The sequence below is a fragment of the Saccostrea cucullata genome, unplaced genomic scaffold (genome assembly GCF_032062105.1).
Source record: "Saccostrea cucullata isolate Sc308-1 unplaced genomic scaffold, CSIRO_AGI_Scuc_v1 ctg2511, whole genome shotgun sequence".
Classification (NCBI taxonomy): Eukaryota; Metazoa; Mollusca; class Bivalvia; order Ostreida; family Ostreidae; genus Saccostrea; species Saccostrea cuccullata.
In genome coordinates this window covers 156,106-173,567 of record NW_026922582.1, presented here as the reverse complement: position 1 = coordinate 173,567, position 17,462 = coordinate 156,106, and the positions used below count along the sequence as shown (strand labels likewise).

The following is a 17,462-nucleotide window of genomic DNA, read 5'->3' as shown; positions in this document are numbered from 1 at the left end:
AGCATGTTCAGGTGTATTCATTTTAGACTAAAATGTTTCACATGTTATTAATCTGGATCTAAGGAGGGAGGGGGTGTTTCTAGACTTTACAGATATATTATACCGGTCTTGTAGAGTATGCTTTCCCCCCTAAAATGTTTCCCCCCGGAAAACTTGCTCTATAGTAGGAAAGTAATGCATTATGCTTGTTTCTTTATTTTTGTACGTAATAATGATAAACCAGTTTATTTGATTGACACACTTGTGCATGTGTCATGTCAGGTACAGCAATAAGGTAAATTACTGAGAGTAGCAAAACGCGAGTGATTTGGAATGCCCTAAAAGACCGCATATTTCAGCTACTGTATTGCAAATTAGTAACAATGTCGCTCGAATATATACAAAATACACTGTGTTGTTAGATTTTGCTTAGTCAATTAAAAACCTAGTACGTTTAATACAGTATACAGAATACAATTATTTTATGACTACGATGGAAACAATCTAACTGTTCTTTCGAAGTACTGGGGGGGGGGGGGTTAGACTTCATTCTATTTTAAAAAAAATATGGACATGCTTTTTCCTATAATCAAACATATTTTAGAAGAAATCTTAGTTGAAGTATTGACTGTCACGGGTTTTGCATGCATTTTACACGTTTTCCAGAATCAAAACATGAAGGTCTGTGAAGAGATAGAGAATACATAGGAAATTGTTGCCCGAGGCCTGTAACACGACTGCGGGACACTGCTCTTGCATTATTGAACTGCTCTCGGACTGGTACAGGACAGTCCTTTAACTGCTTTCTGTCAGTTTTGGTCTGGTTTAAATTGTATTTCAGAAATGCTAGATGACCTATCTATTCTATTCTTGTGCAGATACTGTAGAGGGCTATGTACGCTGCGGGTTACAATTTTTTCTTTCACGGAAACTTGTCCCATCTTACAAAAAAAAAGTGTTTGGCATATAGTGAGAGTCTTAGAAATCAGCGTATTTCACTACTCGCGGATTAATCAGAGAGATTCCGTAAGGAACCTTGATTTAAAAATCGTTCATAAGCAAAGAGCATGCTCTTGCGTATCGAATCGACTGAGAGATAAAACCCCCGTATGCAGGTGATGAAAGTGTATTGCGGCATAAGTGTTATAAGGAAAGTCATTACGTATATCATAAAACTTGGTTAATACTAAGTAGATTACCATTCATTTTTTTTTCAAGTTATATATCTAAATATGAAACAGATGTGTCAGACTCCCTGGTATCTTTTACGTCAGGCTCACCGAAATATATTATATCGTATCGACATAAGAATGGAAATAACAAATGTCAATTGACAATACGTCCTCCATATACCTAAATGTCAATTTGAATGCTACAGCAAGTGTTTTCTTCTTTTCACGTATACGATTTAAGACAATATCTGCTTCATATGAATTCAGAAATAGGTCTGCTAATAATGGAACATAATTGCTACCCACAACAATCGAGAGGGCGGGGACGACGGGCCGTACCCCCACCACCACAGATTTTACAGATATAAAGAATGCTATGATATTTATCTTATAGTTCGTATATTTTAAATGCTTGTGCCCCCTTACAGATAACTTACTCTTTTTAAGATGTTTTTATACTTCCCCAAACTAAAAATGTTGGAATATTTAGTTGTGCCTCCCCTTCCCCAACCTGAAATTGATTCCGACAGGCAGTGGACTTTTCAGCATTGTCTGAGGATGAAACCAATGGAGATAACAAAACGTATTCTTGATCAAAATCCATAAAACAATACGAAACAGAAGTACAGCAAATCATCAGAGGTGTGATCAGGTACTATGGAGGAGTAAGCATCCCCTGTCGACCGGTCACACCCGTCGTGTGCATCTTGTCATGATAGAAAATAACGGAGAAATCCGTCATCAATTCATTCAGTGTATACATAATGGATAAACTGTTAGTATGGAAAACATCAGTCCGCATTTGACTCAGTGATAAATTGTATTTGCTGACAAGATTATTGTATCGACCATAAAACTTACGAAATGTTGACTTTAAACAAGCCTGATGAAATTCTTGTCTCATCAACTCGTTTGTCAATAATTTACCTCGTGGTAGAAATTGTTCATACGTAGAGCATGCTCTTGTGTATCTATATTTTCGTTTTACCCGGTCTTAGCAGGTGTTTATCAGCAGCAGATGCTCACCTGGATCAGTGGCACCTGGGGTCAAATCAAACATTAGGATTGTTGAATCAAATGTATTTTAGAACACTAGGATCATATCAAAGCCTTATCTCCGTATACTGTCTATAGTTTGTTTAAATCGTAAAGGACAAATCGCACCACATGTGGTGTTATTTTCAAAAAAATCTTGAAGTTCTATCAGTCGAGTTTGGGCTTATTTTTCTCCTGATTTTACAATGCAGGATATGCAACTTGACCCGCTGCGATTAACCGATCATAGACTTTTGAGTGTATTTGAAAGTCAAGATTAGTATTTGTCAATAAGGACAAACATGTCAATTCTAATAGAGTAAGTTTGTCTGATTTTGTACGATTGTTGGTCATGCAATTATATTATTAAAAATAACCTGCTCTGATGTTTTAACATTTTGCGATGTAATTTCAATCTAAAGAATTGTCTATCCCTTTGCAATAATGATCATGCCATAAAATATTTAAATTTTGCAATATAGTGCCCAATAACCCTACAAAATCAGGTAAACGTTTTTGAATACAATGAGATATGCTTTGTCAACTAAAAAACTAGTACGTATAATACAGTACACAGAATACACTTATTTCATGACTACGATGGAAACAATCCAACTATTGTCTCGAAGTACTGGGAAGACCTCATTCTATTTTTTTTTTTAAAAATATGGACATACTTTCGCCTCTAATCAAACATATTTCAGAAGAAATCTTAGGAGAACTATTGACTGTCACGGGTTTTGCATGCATTTTACACGTTTCCCAGAATCAAAACATGAAGGTCTGTGAAGAGAATAGAGAGTACATGGGAATTTGTTGCCTGCGGCCTATAACACGACTGCGGGACACTGCTCTTGTCATTATTGTACTGCTCTCAGACTGGTACAGGACAGTCCTTTAACTGCTTTCTGTCAGCTTAGTCTGGTTTGAATTGTATTTCAGAAATGCTAGATGACCTATCTATACTATTCTTGTGCAGAGAAGTATACCGATGGTATTAATGAACGCTATGTATGCTGCGGGTTACAATGTTTTTCACGGAAACTTGTCCCATTTACAAAAAAAAAATACATGTTCGGCATATAGTGAGAGTCTTAGAAATCAGCGTATTTTACTACCCGCGGATTAATCAGAGAGATTCTGTTTATAACCCCTTGGATAAAAAGTATGTTAACAGTATTGTATCTTTACATGGACACTACCATTCATGTCTATTATGCTCCATACATGCTGATGTTGAACGCTTGGATTAAATTTAAGAAAAAGTGCACTCCGAGATCAATTAACACTGAAAGCATGCTTAATCATGAAAGCAGACTACTGGTCACTGGAAAAAAAAAGTGATTTTCAGGATTTTAGGCGCGGACTTTTTTTCCAGGGGGAGGGGGGATTGAATACACTCCAATAAAAAACCATTCAACTCGAAAATATCTTGACAACCAGAAAAAAGATAACCCCATCGTCAAACTGGAAATATGTATAACACATTCTCTAGGGAGGGTCTGCGTTTCTTAGGAGGATCCAAGGTCACCTTTCGTTGGTTTAGCGTACCGGTATAAATCAGCAAAGTTTGAAAACACCTCTCTCCCCTGCGATCCACACATGGAATTTAAAAAGATTAAGGTAGGATTCTTCTCTGGTTTCTGACTAGATGAAACACTCAAAGTTTATTTGCTTATATGTCATATATTTAGCTGTAAGGAATTTAAAAGACCATATTTTTCTTTCCTCATCAGAATTGTACAACTTTAAATAGAAATGGTAAACTGCGTTTGAAAACTAGCAGGGACTATATTTTTGGCTGAATGGTGGCGTATAAATATATCTTCCTTTCTGCCTCTCAAAATTATAATAGAACAATGAATTTAGTTATAATGTTTACACAATCAAAGACTTGAAGAAATTTTCAAATGTAGGTTAAATCAATTATAAGGGACAAAACTTTCAAAATATATCAAATAAATAAAATAAATTTTTAAGCAAACGAGAACTATGTAAGCTTTTAAAAGCTTCCAATCAAAGTACGGATTTGAGCCAAAAATCCATAAAAAGTATTTTTTTTCTCTCTTAGTAAACGATCAAAACTTTTTGTTTTTATATCATTTTGTACATTTATAAGACAACTTTATTATATATGAAAATAAGAAAAAGTTAAATATAGGAAGGATATGAAAATAACTAATATATCCTAAAAAAATTAAGAAAACAGAGAAAATTCGGATTAGCGAATATCCGGTTTAGTTAAATTATTTATGTGGTAATATCATGTATAGACCCGATATAGTTATATCTTTTTATGCAAAAGAAATAATCTTTCATTTTTTTTTAAATAGAAGTAGGCATCACATGATTGGCAACAGTTCTTTTATATTCATAATGTCAAGGAAAAAGATAATGACCTTGACCCTACCTTGCCTCTAATATAAAGCGGTCAAATTTAATCTAACTGATACTATCACTTACTGATATTGTCTTCTTGATTCTGTGAAAAATTCATTAATTTTTAAATACAAGAAATATGAGAAGAATCCTACCTTAACACCACGTGAAACAAGCCTAAAATGAATAAATTTAAAAATGTTATTCTGTTACTAACATTTATATGCACAACAAGCCATGCACGCCACCTTTTTTTCTCTACTGATCCTCCATTTTATTAATGTGTCTATGACCCCGAAGCCAATTATAGGCAGCTTGAAAAGTAAGAATATACTGTCAAAAATTAATAATATTTTTACTAACATTGTATATATACATAGCATATACATACATGTACACATAAATCTCTTTAATTCTGTATAAAATGAATTTTTCTACTCACAGACACCAATTCATGCATACACTGACAATTATCGGTAGTTACAAAATTCTTCAGAGGGCATATAATGGTTGGTTTTTAGAGGAGAATGAAAATCCATTACATTAGTTATAATATTAAAATCGTGATATAAACATTTCATATAATTAAAATTCCAGACTACAAATAGACTATAAAACCTATGCAAACGAAAAAAAGTCCATAACACAACATTTTCACTGGATTTGAAGCCGTATTCAATGATGGGGGGTAAGTGCGCGTGCAGCGGCATTGTGACGTCATTTTTCACAACATTCCGATGTCTTACTCTCAGCGAAAGCAAAACAGGGAAGATAAATATACGGTACATTAGTTATCAACAGTCTTTCAGTCCTAAATATCATCTTTATTCTGACTTCATAATAAAACAATTACGGACTATTTTGGTGTTTAATATGGTTTTATAGTTAGTACCCTTACCGGTGAATAAGAGGAAGACTACTAGTATATATTTTCTCTGAATATGTAGCTGTCCCTCTGCCCGTCTTTCCGTTTGTGCCACTTGGTTTTCCTCACTTTTTTTTAAAAACCTTGCACATATTGAACTAATTTTTGGTTTGTGATTTACATTAATAGGTTAAAAGTATACACGCTAAAACCTGCACCAGTTTAAATAAGATTGGAAATCTATATATTTTATTTATCAATTGAAGTTACGAAAACACTGTAAATTACACCATTAAAATTAAACGCGTTATAAGGTTATCAAATTATAATTATTTATAACCCTGCTAGGAGAGAAATGGCTATTTTTAAATAAATCCATCACGTGATTGATAAATAAACATGGCGTGAAGAAAACATAGTAGGCCGTTTGAGATACTACTCACTTTTGACGTGGATGGCAAGCGTCTTACTTTTAATGATACTTATCTTTTAATGTAATCAGTATTAACCATCTGCTGTGTTATGACACATATTAACCTTTTATCAATAATTGTTGTCAAAATGCAACATATCTCGTTGTCTGTGATTTCCAGTGGACATGAGTCACGGTGTCTATATATAGGCCTACTGTTTACGCACTTCCTTCATCAATATTCATAAAAAGACTGAATTCTTAATTGCCAGATATTGCTTAATTGTTTTGTTATTACAACAACGTCTATAGTAAAATTTTGCGGAAAGTATTATTTTTTCATTACACTTCAAGTGTTTCAAATCATTAATCATTTTGTTTCACACAAAATATGGCGTTCATATAGCATGTATCACTTTAAAAATAAAGTTTGAATTTCATCCCACTTCAATGATTTTTTTGGAATCACAACATTTCCAGGTTTTTATTTTTTTAGGGGGGAGGGATGGTTACTCTTGCCAGTAGGGGATTAATATTGCTATGGCAATTCTCTCAGAATGCTTGTTAACCATAAAATATCAGTATTAACCGAGGCGAAGCCGTGGTCAATATGAATATTTTTCTGGTGAATAACAAACTATATTCACCGACTAAACAGTCCATAATTATTGAACAATACTTTTTTTATATAGTAGCCCCATGAATTATTTCTATTTAAAATTCGGTATTAAAACCACTGTACCGGAAAATCATTTATAGCCCATCTTCGCTAGTCAAGTGTCCGATTCGTTTCCCTCATCATCTTTGCTAGGCAAGTGTCCGATTCCGAATCGAAAACTTGGCTAGCGAAGATGTTTATAGTCTTGAAAAACATCTTGACTAATGTGTGCATATATCTATTATTTACTCACTCTATGAGGAGAAAATTCCAAAATACATTTTAAGTGACGTAGGCTTTGTATATATGTTTGCTTATGAAATTAGTTTTTTTGTATTATATTTCTTTTTTTTTGACATCAATCGAATAACGATCAAAACATGTGATATGATATTATTTTTGATAATATGCTTAAGTTAATCGCTAAAATATTCATAACCCTTTTTTGAGCATTTTGCATGCATAAAGTGAATTATAAAAACAACTAACGCTATCAAAGAAATTATAAGGGCTACAATGAGACCAATTGGCACATTCTTCCGATTTTCATCTGTAAACGAGAAAACAAATCGAAATGAATAAATTAATGCAAGAATTGTGAAATAGACTTAAATTAGCAAAAATATACAAATATATTTACAGTTTAAGTATTTTCTTTTAGATAACACTTCTGAAAGCTATGCATGATGCGTATCTATTATAGCTTTATATAGGATTATACTAAAACTTAATATAGTTTTACATAGGATTTCAATGTTCTTTTTTCAGAATTTATCGTTGTATGAATTCATGCCGTTGTACTCACAAACTGAATAAAACTGTGAAACACCCCAATAAAAGAAAGACATAAAGTGTTTCACACTTTTATGCCTTTCTTTTACAGGATTAAAAAAATTAAACTTTTTTTACAAAGTACGAGGGGTGTCAGATCAAAAATTTTGAATAACTTTCATAGAACTATGAAAATTAGGTTTCGGTGTTCATTATTTTGTTTAAAGAAGTCCTCTCCAATCTTTAATGCACATTTTCCGTTGTTCTGTCAATACATCAATCACGTGATCCGGACAACCACTTGATGTGTTATGTAGCTTTCAGTTCATCAAAGCTAAAATATTTTTCCGAATCTTATCTTCCCGCACAAGTTATTTGTTTTATAACAAGAACAGTCCATTTTCCCGAAATGGCCGATTCTTGGTAATGGTTTGGGTGGATTTGGATAGCTTTTCCCAAATAAGAGGATGGTGACCATCCCAACCCGATTCCTCTGTCTTTGGAACATCCTTTATCTAATATTGATATAAAATGGTGGCCTTCTTTCAATTATATCTGATATGCTAAAGTAAAGTCTAAAGTAAACAACATTTTAGGGATTTGATAATATCATTATTGTTAAGATGTACATGTACAACTATTTTTCAAACTCTAGCTTGGCGATCTTTCACGACAAATTGCTCCACTAAAGACAATTCTCTTCCTCAGTTTTTTTTTATTGGGCATTAGAACAAATGTCATTTTCAACCATTCTCTCGGCCTTAACTTAAAACAATCAATCCAATTAATATTGGACTTCTGGAAAGTTATTTGTCTTCAGTAACCTTGTAAACATTATGACATGCTACTTCAAAGGAATTTCCAAGTTATATCATAAACTTTACAGTCGTTCCCTGCTCGAGTAAGACTGTGTGGACTTTTTTTGTCACGAGTCAACTACATATTGACATCATTTCCATACAGTGACGTCACAATCATGAAAGAAAACATGAATAATATGCTATTTATAGAACCTGTCTATGACTATATGTGTACCAAATGTTATTCTGATCTGAAAGTTGTTTTTGTAAATGAAATATATGGAGAAAACAAACACTATTCAAGGTCAAAAGTCCATTAAACAATACAAAATATGAGCAGAGCAAACACGGACCTCCGAAACAAAAGAGGTGGCCATGGGATCAGGTGCCATGGAGGAGTGAGCATTCCCTGCCGACCGGTCACACCCTCCGTGTGCTCCTTCTCATGATCTTCAAATAACGGGAAAATCCGTTGTCAATATAAATATAGATAGTTCTCGATTTTTTTAATCACCCCTCGTACATAGTGTTACGTGATGAAAACAATTTATTTATATAACAAATAGATTCTATCTCCACAAAAAAGTGTCTAGAAAAAAATGCAATCGGTATTTCTCTGTCTTGATACATATAAAGCCTTTGATGTCTTCGTTCAAATAAACCATTTAGAACATAATAACTAGATTGTGTACAATTTCAATTAAAAAGAAACAAATCATATTTAGTGGCATGTAATTGCAATTTTGAACATGTTATCAAATTAAATAGACTGATCCTGATATCCCATGTATGCCCCTTATGAAATAAAACTTTTAATGTTATACACTCTGAGAAGTATTTGTTTATCAAAAAAAATTAATTTTTACCTACATTATAAAATTCAATATCAAGATTTTCATTAATAATTCTCAAGGGGAATTTTCATGGATTTATAAATGTGTATTGAGCTAAAGCGCTACCTTTATATCATTAGTTAGAATTTTTCAAGAAGTGGAAATCCAAAACAAATGCAATGTTGGTACAAAATGGAATATTTCAACCTTCAACAATGGGTCTTTATTGTATCCAATATGATACAGCATCTTTGAAATTCTATATGTTCCTTGCTATTAAGATTTTTCAGGGATTTTAGAGAAATGTCAATGTTTTGTGCACTAATATTAATTTTAATTGCCATTAGAAAAACTTGTGTATTATTATTTGACTTTAATGTTTTCTCATTAAAAAATGGCAAAAGGATATGTGTTAGGATGTGTGTGTGTATCCACAAGACTGTGTTAAGAAATAATGAATGAGCAGTTCCTTCCTTTTCTTTGCACTTACCCGTGTTTGTTATGACGTTAACATGCCAACAGGATTGATAATTTTCAGGTTCCTTCGGAAAGACATCTTTAGCTTCCAATAAAACCATAGCCATCCCATTAGTATTGTGAAGATCAATATGACAGTGAAAGAACCATGCCCCGGGGTTATCGGCTTTCATTCGAATCACTACATATCCACCAGTTGGTACTATAATTGTGTCCTTCTTTGCTGGAAATGTTGTTAAGAGACCCGTAATAGATGACGCATTAAGATTCCAGGAATTATTTTTCCATGAGGCTGAATTGCAATAACCCTTTGTACCAAAACATTCAATGTCATCTGTTTCTGAAATGAATTTTGCTGTGACATTATCGTAAGTACCAAAGCCCATTTTCAATACGTAAAAATAGTGTCCATGAAGATGCACTGGATGTGACCATCCACGACCATTTCCAATGTTAGTTAGAACAAACTGATAAACTTTGTCTTTGACGAGATCTGTAGTATATGTACAAGTGCAGATAGAATCATCTGTACACTTTGATGGGTTACATACAGAGCTATAACTTACACCAGAAATAATAGGATATTCTGGTACTTCAAACTGATGTCCATTTATTGACCCAGGGGTATTTCCTGGTTCTCCAGGAAAGGCAAAATTGAAAAAGAGTGTTTCGTACACTTCAGTAACGTCGTCGAAATTTGATGTTGTTTCATTTCCAAAAACGTTGTCATACGTGATACATTCTCTGTTTGATTCAGCAGGATAGTATCGGAATGGACAGTTGAATATTGCACATGGTTTCTCCTTTGAGCAAGGGTTAGGCAAAGCTTTTGTCGGGTATGTGAAAGATGAATTTTTATAATGGATAATAGCCTCAGCTGCTCGATATTCATTAAGAGAGGCTGGAATTACTTCAATGCTTTCTGCAACCAACAAGTAGGTTCCTGGACTTTGATTAGTTTTCAATATGAAATCATATCGTTCCCCAGGGTGAATTATGAATGACTCAACCACTATTTCTTTTGATTCATTCCCATAACCTCCTTGGATTTCATATCCATCGGACGCTTTCAGAATCAGTTCTGGATGCCCTTCAACAAACACACGAAAAGGGTACAATGTTGCTGCACTTATTACTCGAAAACGATAGAGCTTATTAGATTCAACTTCAAATTCTTCTAAAGGAGCTTCATTATTCAGTGTTGAATAAAAGCGACCTTTTCCATTAAAAATCCCCGAATGGAAATGAAATCGACTAAAGTTTGCACCATCAACTGCATGTGTAGTGTTTATTTTGGTAAGGGTTGAAAGATCATAAACCCCCTTTAACATCCTTTGGTAAATTGCTTCAGGATCGTCACTGTGATTCCAATCCTGTAAGAGAAGTGAAAAACCTTCCTGTGGTTGGGACAGCTTTTGTCGTGGGTAAATAACTAATCCCCTATATAATCCCATGCTTCTTTGATCCCCAATATGGGCGTGGTAAAAGAAAGAACCGTGTGGGTATGTCTTAAACTTGTACGTAAATGTTTGTCCTGGTGGTATTGGGCATTGCGTAACAAACCCCACGCCGTCATAATGGACAGTTCCTCGTTGATGTTGACCATGCCAATGGACAGTTGTCGAATCTGTGTGCATAAGGTTGCGCACATGTATGATCATCGTTTGATTTTCATATGCTTCTATTAGAGGACCAGGAAATTTTCCATTTATAAGGATAACAAGACGCGATCCATATCCGTCAGCAGTTATTACATCTTTCGTTATCTCCTCTGGCAGTGGGTATTCTGCTGTTTTATCATCATATTTATAAAGATTTCCTCCTTTTGGCCAAACTAAAAATGGGTCAGGGTGAGAAGTCATCATTGTTAAACCATGTTCTATGGTAAAAGAACATTCACATATGGTATCGAATTCTCTACATGTACCATTTAAACATAATGGTCCATTTTCTGGGCTCTTCCACCAACCATGTCCGTTGATATTTGGAAAACCAAAAAGCAGTAACAGAGTAAAATACATCTGAGCTCTGTAACAAAAATCATATAAGAAAATGAATATCGAAGAAACACATATTCTCGTGGTGATTTTGTTCTTTGTAAAAAAAAAATTGAATCATTGCTGTGATGTCGATACATCAACTAAAAGTAATTTAAGTTCGACAACAATCAACGTTTTGAATAAATGATTTCAGGATAACATATCCAGTAAGTGTACCCTTAAAAAAGTCAGCATAAGATTTGCTTCGGTCGATCATGGGGCATTTCGCATTGCTTCATGCCCTGCACTACTTTGCTTACTTTGCACTGACAGCTGCATATATTTCTTTATGAACATGTTATTTTGAGATTCAAACATTTATTTAGTTAGATTGTTTTTTTTTTTTCTTTTCATGCTCAAGTCTGTACGTTTGTGTTTCTTTCTTTGTTATATAACTTTCCCTAAGGAAATTTTTTCACTTATATGGAGACGCCGCCACTTTTTCATGCCAGCGTATCCTGCGACACGGGACTCGATTTATATGGTGTCATCCTAAGGACCGGTCTCCACGTCCTTCAATGGTATTCAAATATGCGACGTATGAATCTATAATTTACTCCGCGTATATAGAGAAGATGCTCTAACCACTGCACGCTGAAGAATTTAGCTCGTAAGTAGAATTCCCTTAATTTAAAATGAAGTTTATTCTTTCGTTGATGGAAAGGGACAAAAATATTCAAGTGAGATTGAATTAAGAAAGCTTATACAGTGAAACCTGTCTAATCCGTGCGGAAGCGTATTGCTGCCACTTGAAAAAAAAAATTATTGTAAGTCGAACATACGAGATACTAAGTCGTACGTACGACATACAAAGTCGTAGATTCGACATACTTAGTCATACGTACGACATACTAAGTTGTACGTACGACATAATATTAAGTTGTACGTACGAGATACTAAGTCGTACGAACGAGATGTACAAAGTCGTACGTACGACAAACCAAGTCGTACGTACGACATAATAAGTCGTACGTCGTACGAACGATATACTAAGTCGTATGTACGATATACTAAGTCGAACCTACATCATGTACGACATTATAAGTCGTACGAACGAGATACTAAATTGTAAGTACGAGATACTCAGAACGTAGCTGCAATACTGTAGCTTTATGGTTTTGTATATTAGACTTTGATCATTCATTAAATGCAAATAATGTGCAATCTACGGCGTCAAAATTAATCGCACTTTTTGAAAGAAATTTTACACTTTTCAGAATTGGTTTATCCCTAATTCTTAAACACATACATTAGCCAATCTGTATATTTTATCTACCTCCTAGCTCTTTCTAGTGGTTTCTACAGACGATAAACTCACTTGATTTGGATTGTCTGTGGATTGTAGAAATTTAAAATAAGCAAGTTTATCGCCTCTGCCAAATTTGAACTTGGGATTTTATATAGTTTATTTTATATTTATCTGTAAAACTGTTAGCTTTACAATTCATAAATTATAGACTAAGAAGGATAAAGATTTTATACAATATAATATACACTGTATTTTGACCTGTGACCTTGCCTATTTTCAAAGCCTTAGGTTATTAATTTCGGGCTTAAAATGGTATTATTAAGAGTAAATGGCTATTTAGGGATATATCGTCTGGAAACTGTGTTTAAATGTAGAGAAAAAATATAAATTACTTTTATAACACGTTCCGAGTGGAATAATGTCTTTGACCCATCAGTTAGTCCGTCATTCCTTTTTTTTAAATTTATTATAAGCATTATTATGCATAAACAACTGCTTAAAATTTCATGAAACTTTGTAGATAATTAGGACACAATGTAAAATTGTGCGTAGTACCAAAAGAGGCACGTAGCATTATAGCTGCAGAACTGTAGCTCTCTGCTTGAGAAAATTTGGATGGATAAAGCAGAGAGCTACAGATCCAAGCCTTGTAAAAACCTTCGATTTACGCCGACGATTTTTTGTTGCTATTTTAGGTATTTATTTCAATTTATTTCGTGTCGTTTAATCTTTCTCATGCTTTTAGAATTGTATCCTATAATAGTTCATGTATTTTAACTCTTATATTTGAACTTTGTTTTACCTTTTAACGGTCCGAAACAGTCCTGTATATAGTTTTGTAATGTCGGTTTAAAAGAGTTCCATTTTGACGTCCGTAACCACAAACAGGCATTTGTTAGCGTCGAGAGGTAAGTAAATGATCAGGAATTAGAAGTTGAATGTACGATTAATTATTAAATACCATTTAAAATTATTTCCAAAGCTTGGGAAAGTATAAAATACACGAAAAAATACCCATAGTGAGCGACGAAAAATTGTCGGCGTAAATCGAAGGTTTTTACAACGCTTGGATCTGTAGCTCTCTGCTTTATCTATCCGAATTTTCTCAAGCAGAGAGCTACAGTTCTGCAGCTAGTAGCATTATTATTATTTTGAAAGGCCTGTTGTCCCTCCCCCCGCTTTTTGATACAGTAAAGCGAAATAAGGGTAAGGTACATGTAGTATTATATAAGGGAAAATGGTACTGAAAGAAGTTGGAACTTTAAAAAGCCCCCCCCCCCCCCCCCCCCCCCCCCCCCCCCCCCCCCCCCCCCCCCCTCTTCCCTGAAATAATATTTTCTTGTTAGGGCAATTTTTTTTTTCTTGTCAACTTTTTCAGGTAAATTATTTTTTTTTCTCTGGCTGCCACCTACCCCCCCCCCCCCAACACCCCTCTTTCTCTCTCAATAACGATGCTTCGACACTGCAAGGAATTCTAATTTCTTTATTTTTCTGGGAATTTTAGCCCTTTTGAACTGAGAAAATTTGGCATATGTTGCATATAGAAATGAACACGTTGTAAGCGCAACCGCACTTAAGATGGCAGGGTAGGGGGGGGGGATTCGTGGCCATTTTAGACTATATTGCTCTTCTTTAGAATAAGAGCTCCATATGAAAATTATAAAATTTAGAAGCTGAAATAAATGAAATTTTTCCTTATCAAATAATAGTTTACAGCTTTGTTGCAACGCACTTCGAAAAATTACGCACTTTGAAAAAAATTTTCAAAGTGCAATAAATTTGGGACCAAATCAACGCACTTTGAAAAAATAATTTTTTTTTTTCAAACCATATTAACGCACTTTAAAAAAAATGGGTATGGCTTGGTCAATTTTAGGTATGATAAATAATTAATTGAACCTGTTTGATAACTCGTCGGTGATAAGGTCACTTCAGGATGTGAAAGTGAGCGATCTTGATTTTTCCATACTTTGAAAATTCTCTCTCTATCATTTAAATGTTTACTGCACTTATTTTTTTCTAGTTTGCATGCATGATATCTAAACTAAAATTAATTCATTTGAATTTTTTCAACGTCATATAAGTTATGTAAATACAAACATTTGGGTGTAGCATAGGCATGAGTACCGATGGGGGGAGGCTAAGGCACAGAAATGTTTTGCAAGATAAACATAGTAAAGGCATTGAAAATTGGGGCTTATATAAGGAAGGGGGTGCCCACTTTCAATTTGCTACCGACGGCTATGTACAATGTCTAAGAAAAAAGAGTTGAGCTGAGATACCTTCTACTCGTCTTTCCTGGTTTTCAATGAGGTTAAATGAGTGCATGTAAATTAAAAAGTTTTTCGAAAGATATAATTATTGCAAATTGTTTCTCTCATTTACTACGATCTAAGTCTAGAATATATTTGTTTTAAACACTTTTTTTTCAAAGTGCATAAGATGTCCCCATGGTAAAAAATGTTTATGTACACTCTTGACGCACTTTGAATTTTTTTTTTCAAAGTGCGTTAAGTGTGTCCAAAATTTAACGCACTCTGGAAAGTTTTTTCAAAGTGAGTTGATTTTGTCCCAATTTTTACGCACTTTGAATTTTTTTTTCAAAGTGCATATTTTTTTCAAAGTGCGTTGCCACACATCTTATTAATTTGATAAGGAAACATTTCAAATATTAATGTTAGTCTTGCGACTTTGCTTACAGTCATTTGAAATCTGAATAGCATGCCTTCAGCTCTTACGGCCCCCAGATCTTCAAGCGGATCATATACGTTAGAACTGTTAGAAAAATGTTATCTTCGATTTATAGATCTATACTCTTCGTAAAATCATATCTAGAGGATATTCTGTCCCTCACATCATTTACTACTTCTGCGATTTCATTTTAATTAACTTTCGCGTTATTTCGCAAAAAAATATGATGCGAGAATAGGATAGATTAGTCATCAGAATATTTTATTTTAATTTAAAACCTTACTATTGAATTAATAAAAGGAATTTTACTTTCTTGTTGTACATGTTTTTCAATTGTTAAATTCTTTAGACTGATTATTTATTAAGGAAAATCTCCACTTGAGATTTTTTGTTTTCTAGCTGTTTTATTTTTTAATCAGTAACATTTACTACAACTGTACCACTAGTAAATTAAGCAAGCAATCATTTTGGACAAAACATTATGCACTGTAGAAACAAAGTGAATGAACAATGTATAATTTCATTGTCTCCAATATTTTTATATTGGGTTATAGAAAAGTTCGTGGACTAAATAAAAACTATGAAGGTATTCAGCAGAGTTTGTACACTTTGAATTGTCAGTGTTTTTGTAAGCAATGGAATAACAACGTGGTGCAACCTCAAAATAGGATATCAAATTTCAACAGTGAATCCAACGGAGACAAATGAAAATCTGCTATCCAATTTTTAAAAAATTATTTTTCTTAACGAAAATGAGCTCACTGGGCTTTGGTATATTGGATCATTCACGCATTTTATTGCGTTTTTTCGGGGGGGGGGGGGGGGGCATACTAGGTTCAACCGCATGTCATTCATGTATTTTGCTTTGTTTTTGTTTTTGTTTTTTCTTTTAAGTGGGGATGCGTGTGTGTGTCTCCTTCATCGTAAGGAAGATAAGCTTTATTCATAAATATTCCTTCGATAAAAATCTATCAAAATAACATATTCTTTGAGGGGTGGGCGGGGGCTGCTTTAGATTGGACTTCTAAGTCAACATGTATGCAAAAATTGACTTTTTTTTTTTAAAACAAATATCTTCTTTTATAATCATTGAAAGTAATCATTAAATAAGTTGAAATTGCATATGTATATGAAATTTAGGTTTTTTCGTTTTAGCAATCAATAGCGCGAAAACTATTTGTACGCCCGTCCATTCATAAAATTATAAAGAAATCAGGATAACTTCATATTATCTCGCATGTTTTTAACACATGACTTTACCAGGGGTAAGTGTTATCTCGTTCTTACTACTTAGTATCTCGTACTTACGACTTATCATGTCGTACGTACGACTTAGTATCTCGTTCATACGACTTAATAGGTCGTACTACAACTTAGTATCTCGTTCCTACGACTTAGTATCTCGTTCGTACGACTTATTTTGTCGTACATACGACATATTATCTCGTATGTACGACTGAGAATCTCGATCGTACGACTTAGTATCTCGTTCGTACGATTTTCATTTAGTATCTCGTTCTTACGACTTCGTATCTCGTTAGTCGTACGTACGACTTAATATTATATCGTACGTACGACTTAGGATGTCGTACGTACGACTTAGGATGTCGTACGTACGACTTAGTTCCTCGTACCTACGACTTAGTATATCGTTCGTATGACTTAGTATCTCGTACGTACGACTTACAATATTTTTTTTCAAGTGGCAGTTATACGCTTCTGTAAATCCGACATGCACTGGGAAACAAATTTTGTGTCGGAATAGACAGGGTGTTGGATTGTACAGTGTTAAAAACAAGGACAATACTAAAATGGGAAAGAAAGTTAACGTCGGAATTCACAGTGTGTCGGATTAGACAGTTTTAACTATGTGTCCTAATCTATTTTTAGATTAAATTTAGCATATTTTAAAATGTTGTGTAAAGAAAAAAAAAGGTACATTTTCTATACAAATTAAGCCCTGTATTTTTCTAAAATATGAAAGTGATATAAGAAATTAAATTCATAATTTCTGAATCATTGGAATTCCATGCAGTAAGAATACACAATTTTTTTTCTCATATGACCTCCTATATGCTAATTGTGACGTCATTAACTTGTGC

General features: G+C 33.9%; 1 protein-coding gene across 1 annotated transcript; it reads right to left on the bottom strand.

The window, feature by feature from the left end:
• Window positions 1-6,798: 6,798 nt before the first annotated feature.
• On the bottom strand, window positions 6,799-11,270 carry LOC134261988 (uncharacterized). Its single transcript, XM_062744369.1, has 2 exons — window positions 9,395-11,270; window positions 6,799-7,050 (listed from the first exon to the last, which is right to left on the bottom strand). The coding sequence occupies exons 1-2, from the start codon at window positions 11,244-11,246 to the stop codon at window positions 6,917-6,919; spliced, it is 1,986 nt and encodes a 661-aa protein (XP_062600353.1). The 5' UTR covers window positions 11,247-11,270; the 3' UTR covers window positions 6,799-6,916.
• Window positions 11,271-17,462: the final 6,192 nt, after the last annotated feature.

Coding starts and splice junctions, on each gene's coding strand:
- LOC134261988 (XM_062744369.1), bottom strand. CDS start 11,246: ATGATGACTTCTCACCCTGACCCATTTTTAGTTTGGCCAAAAGGAGGA. Junction 7,051..9,394: donor TAACGTCATAACAAACACGG/GTAAGTGCAAAG, acceptor TCTCGTTTACAG/ATGAAAATCGGAAGAATGTG.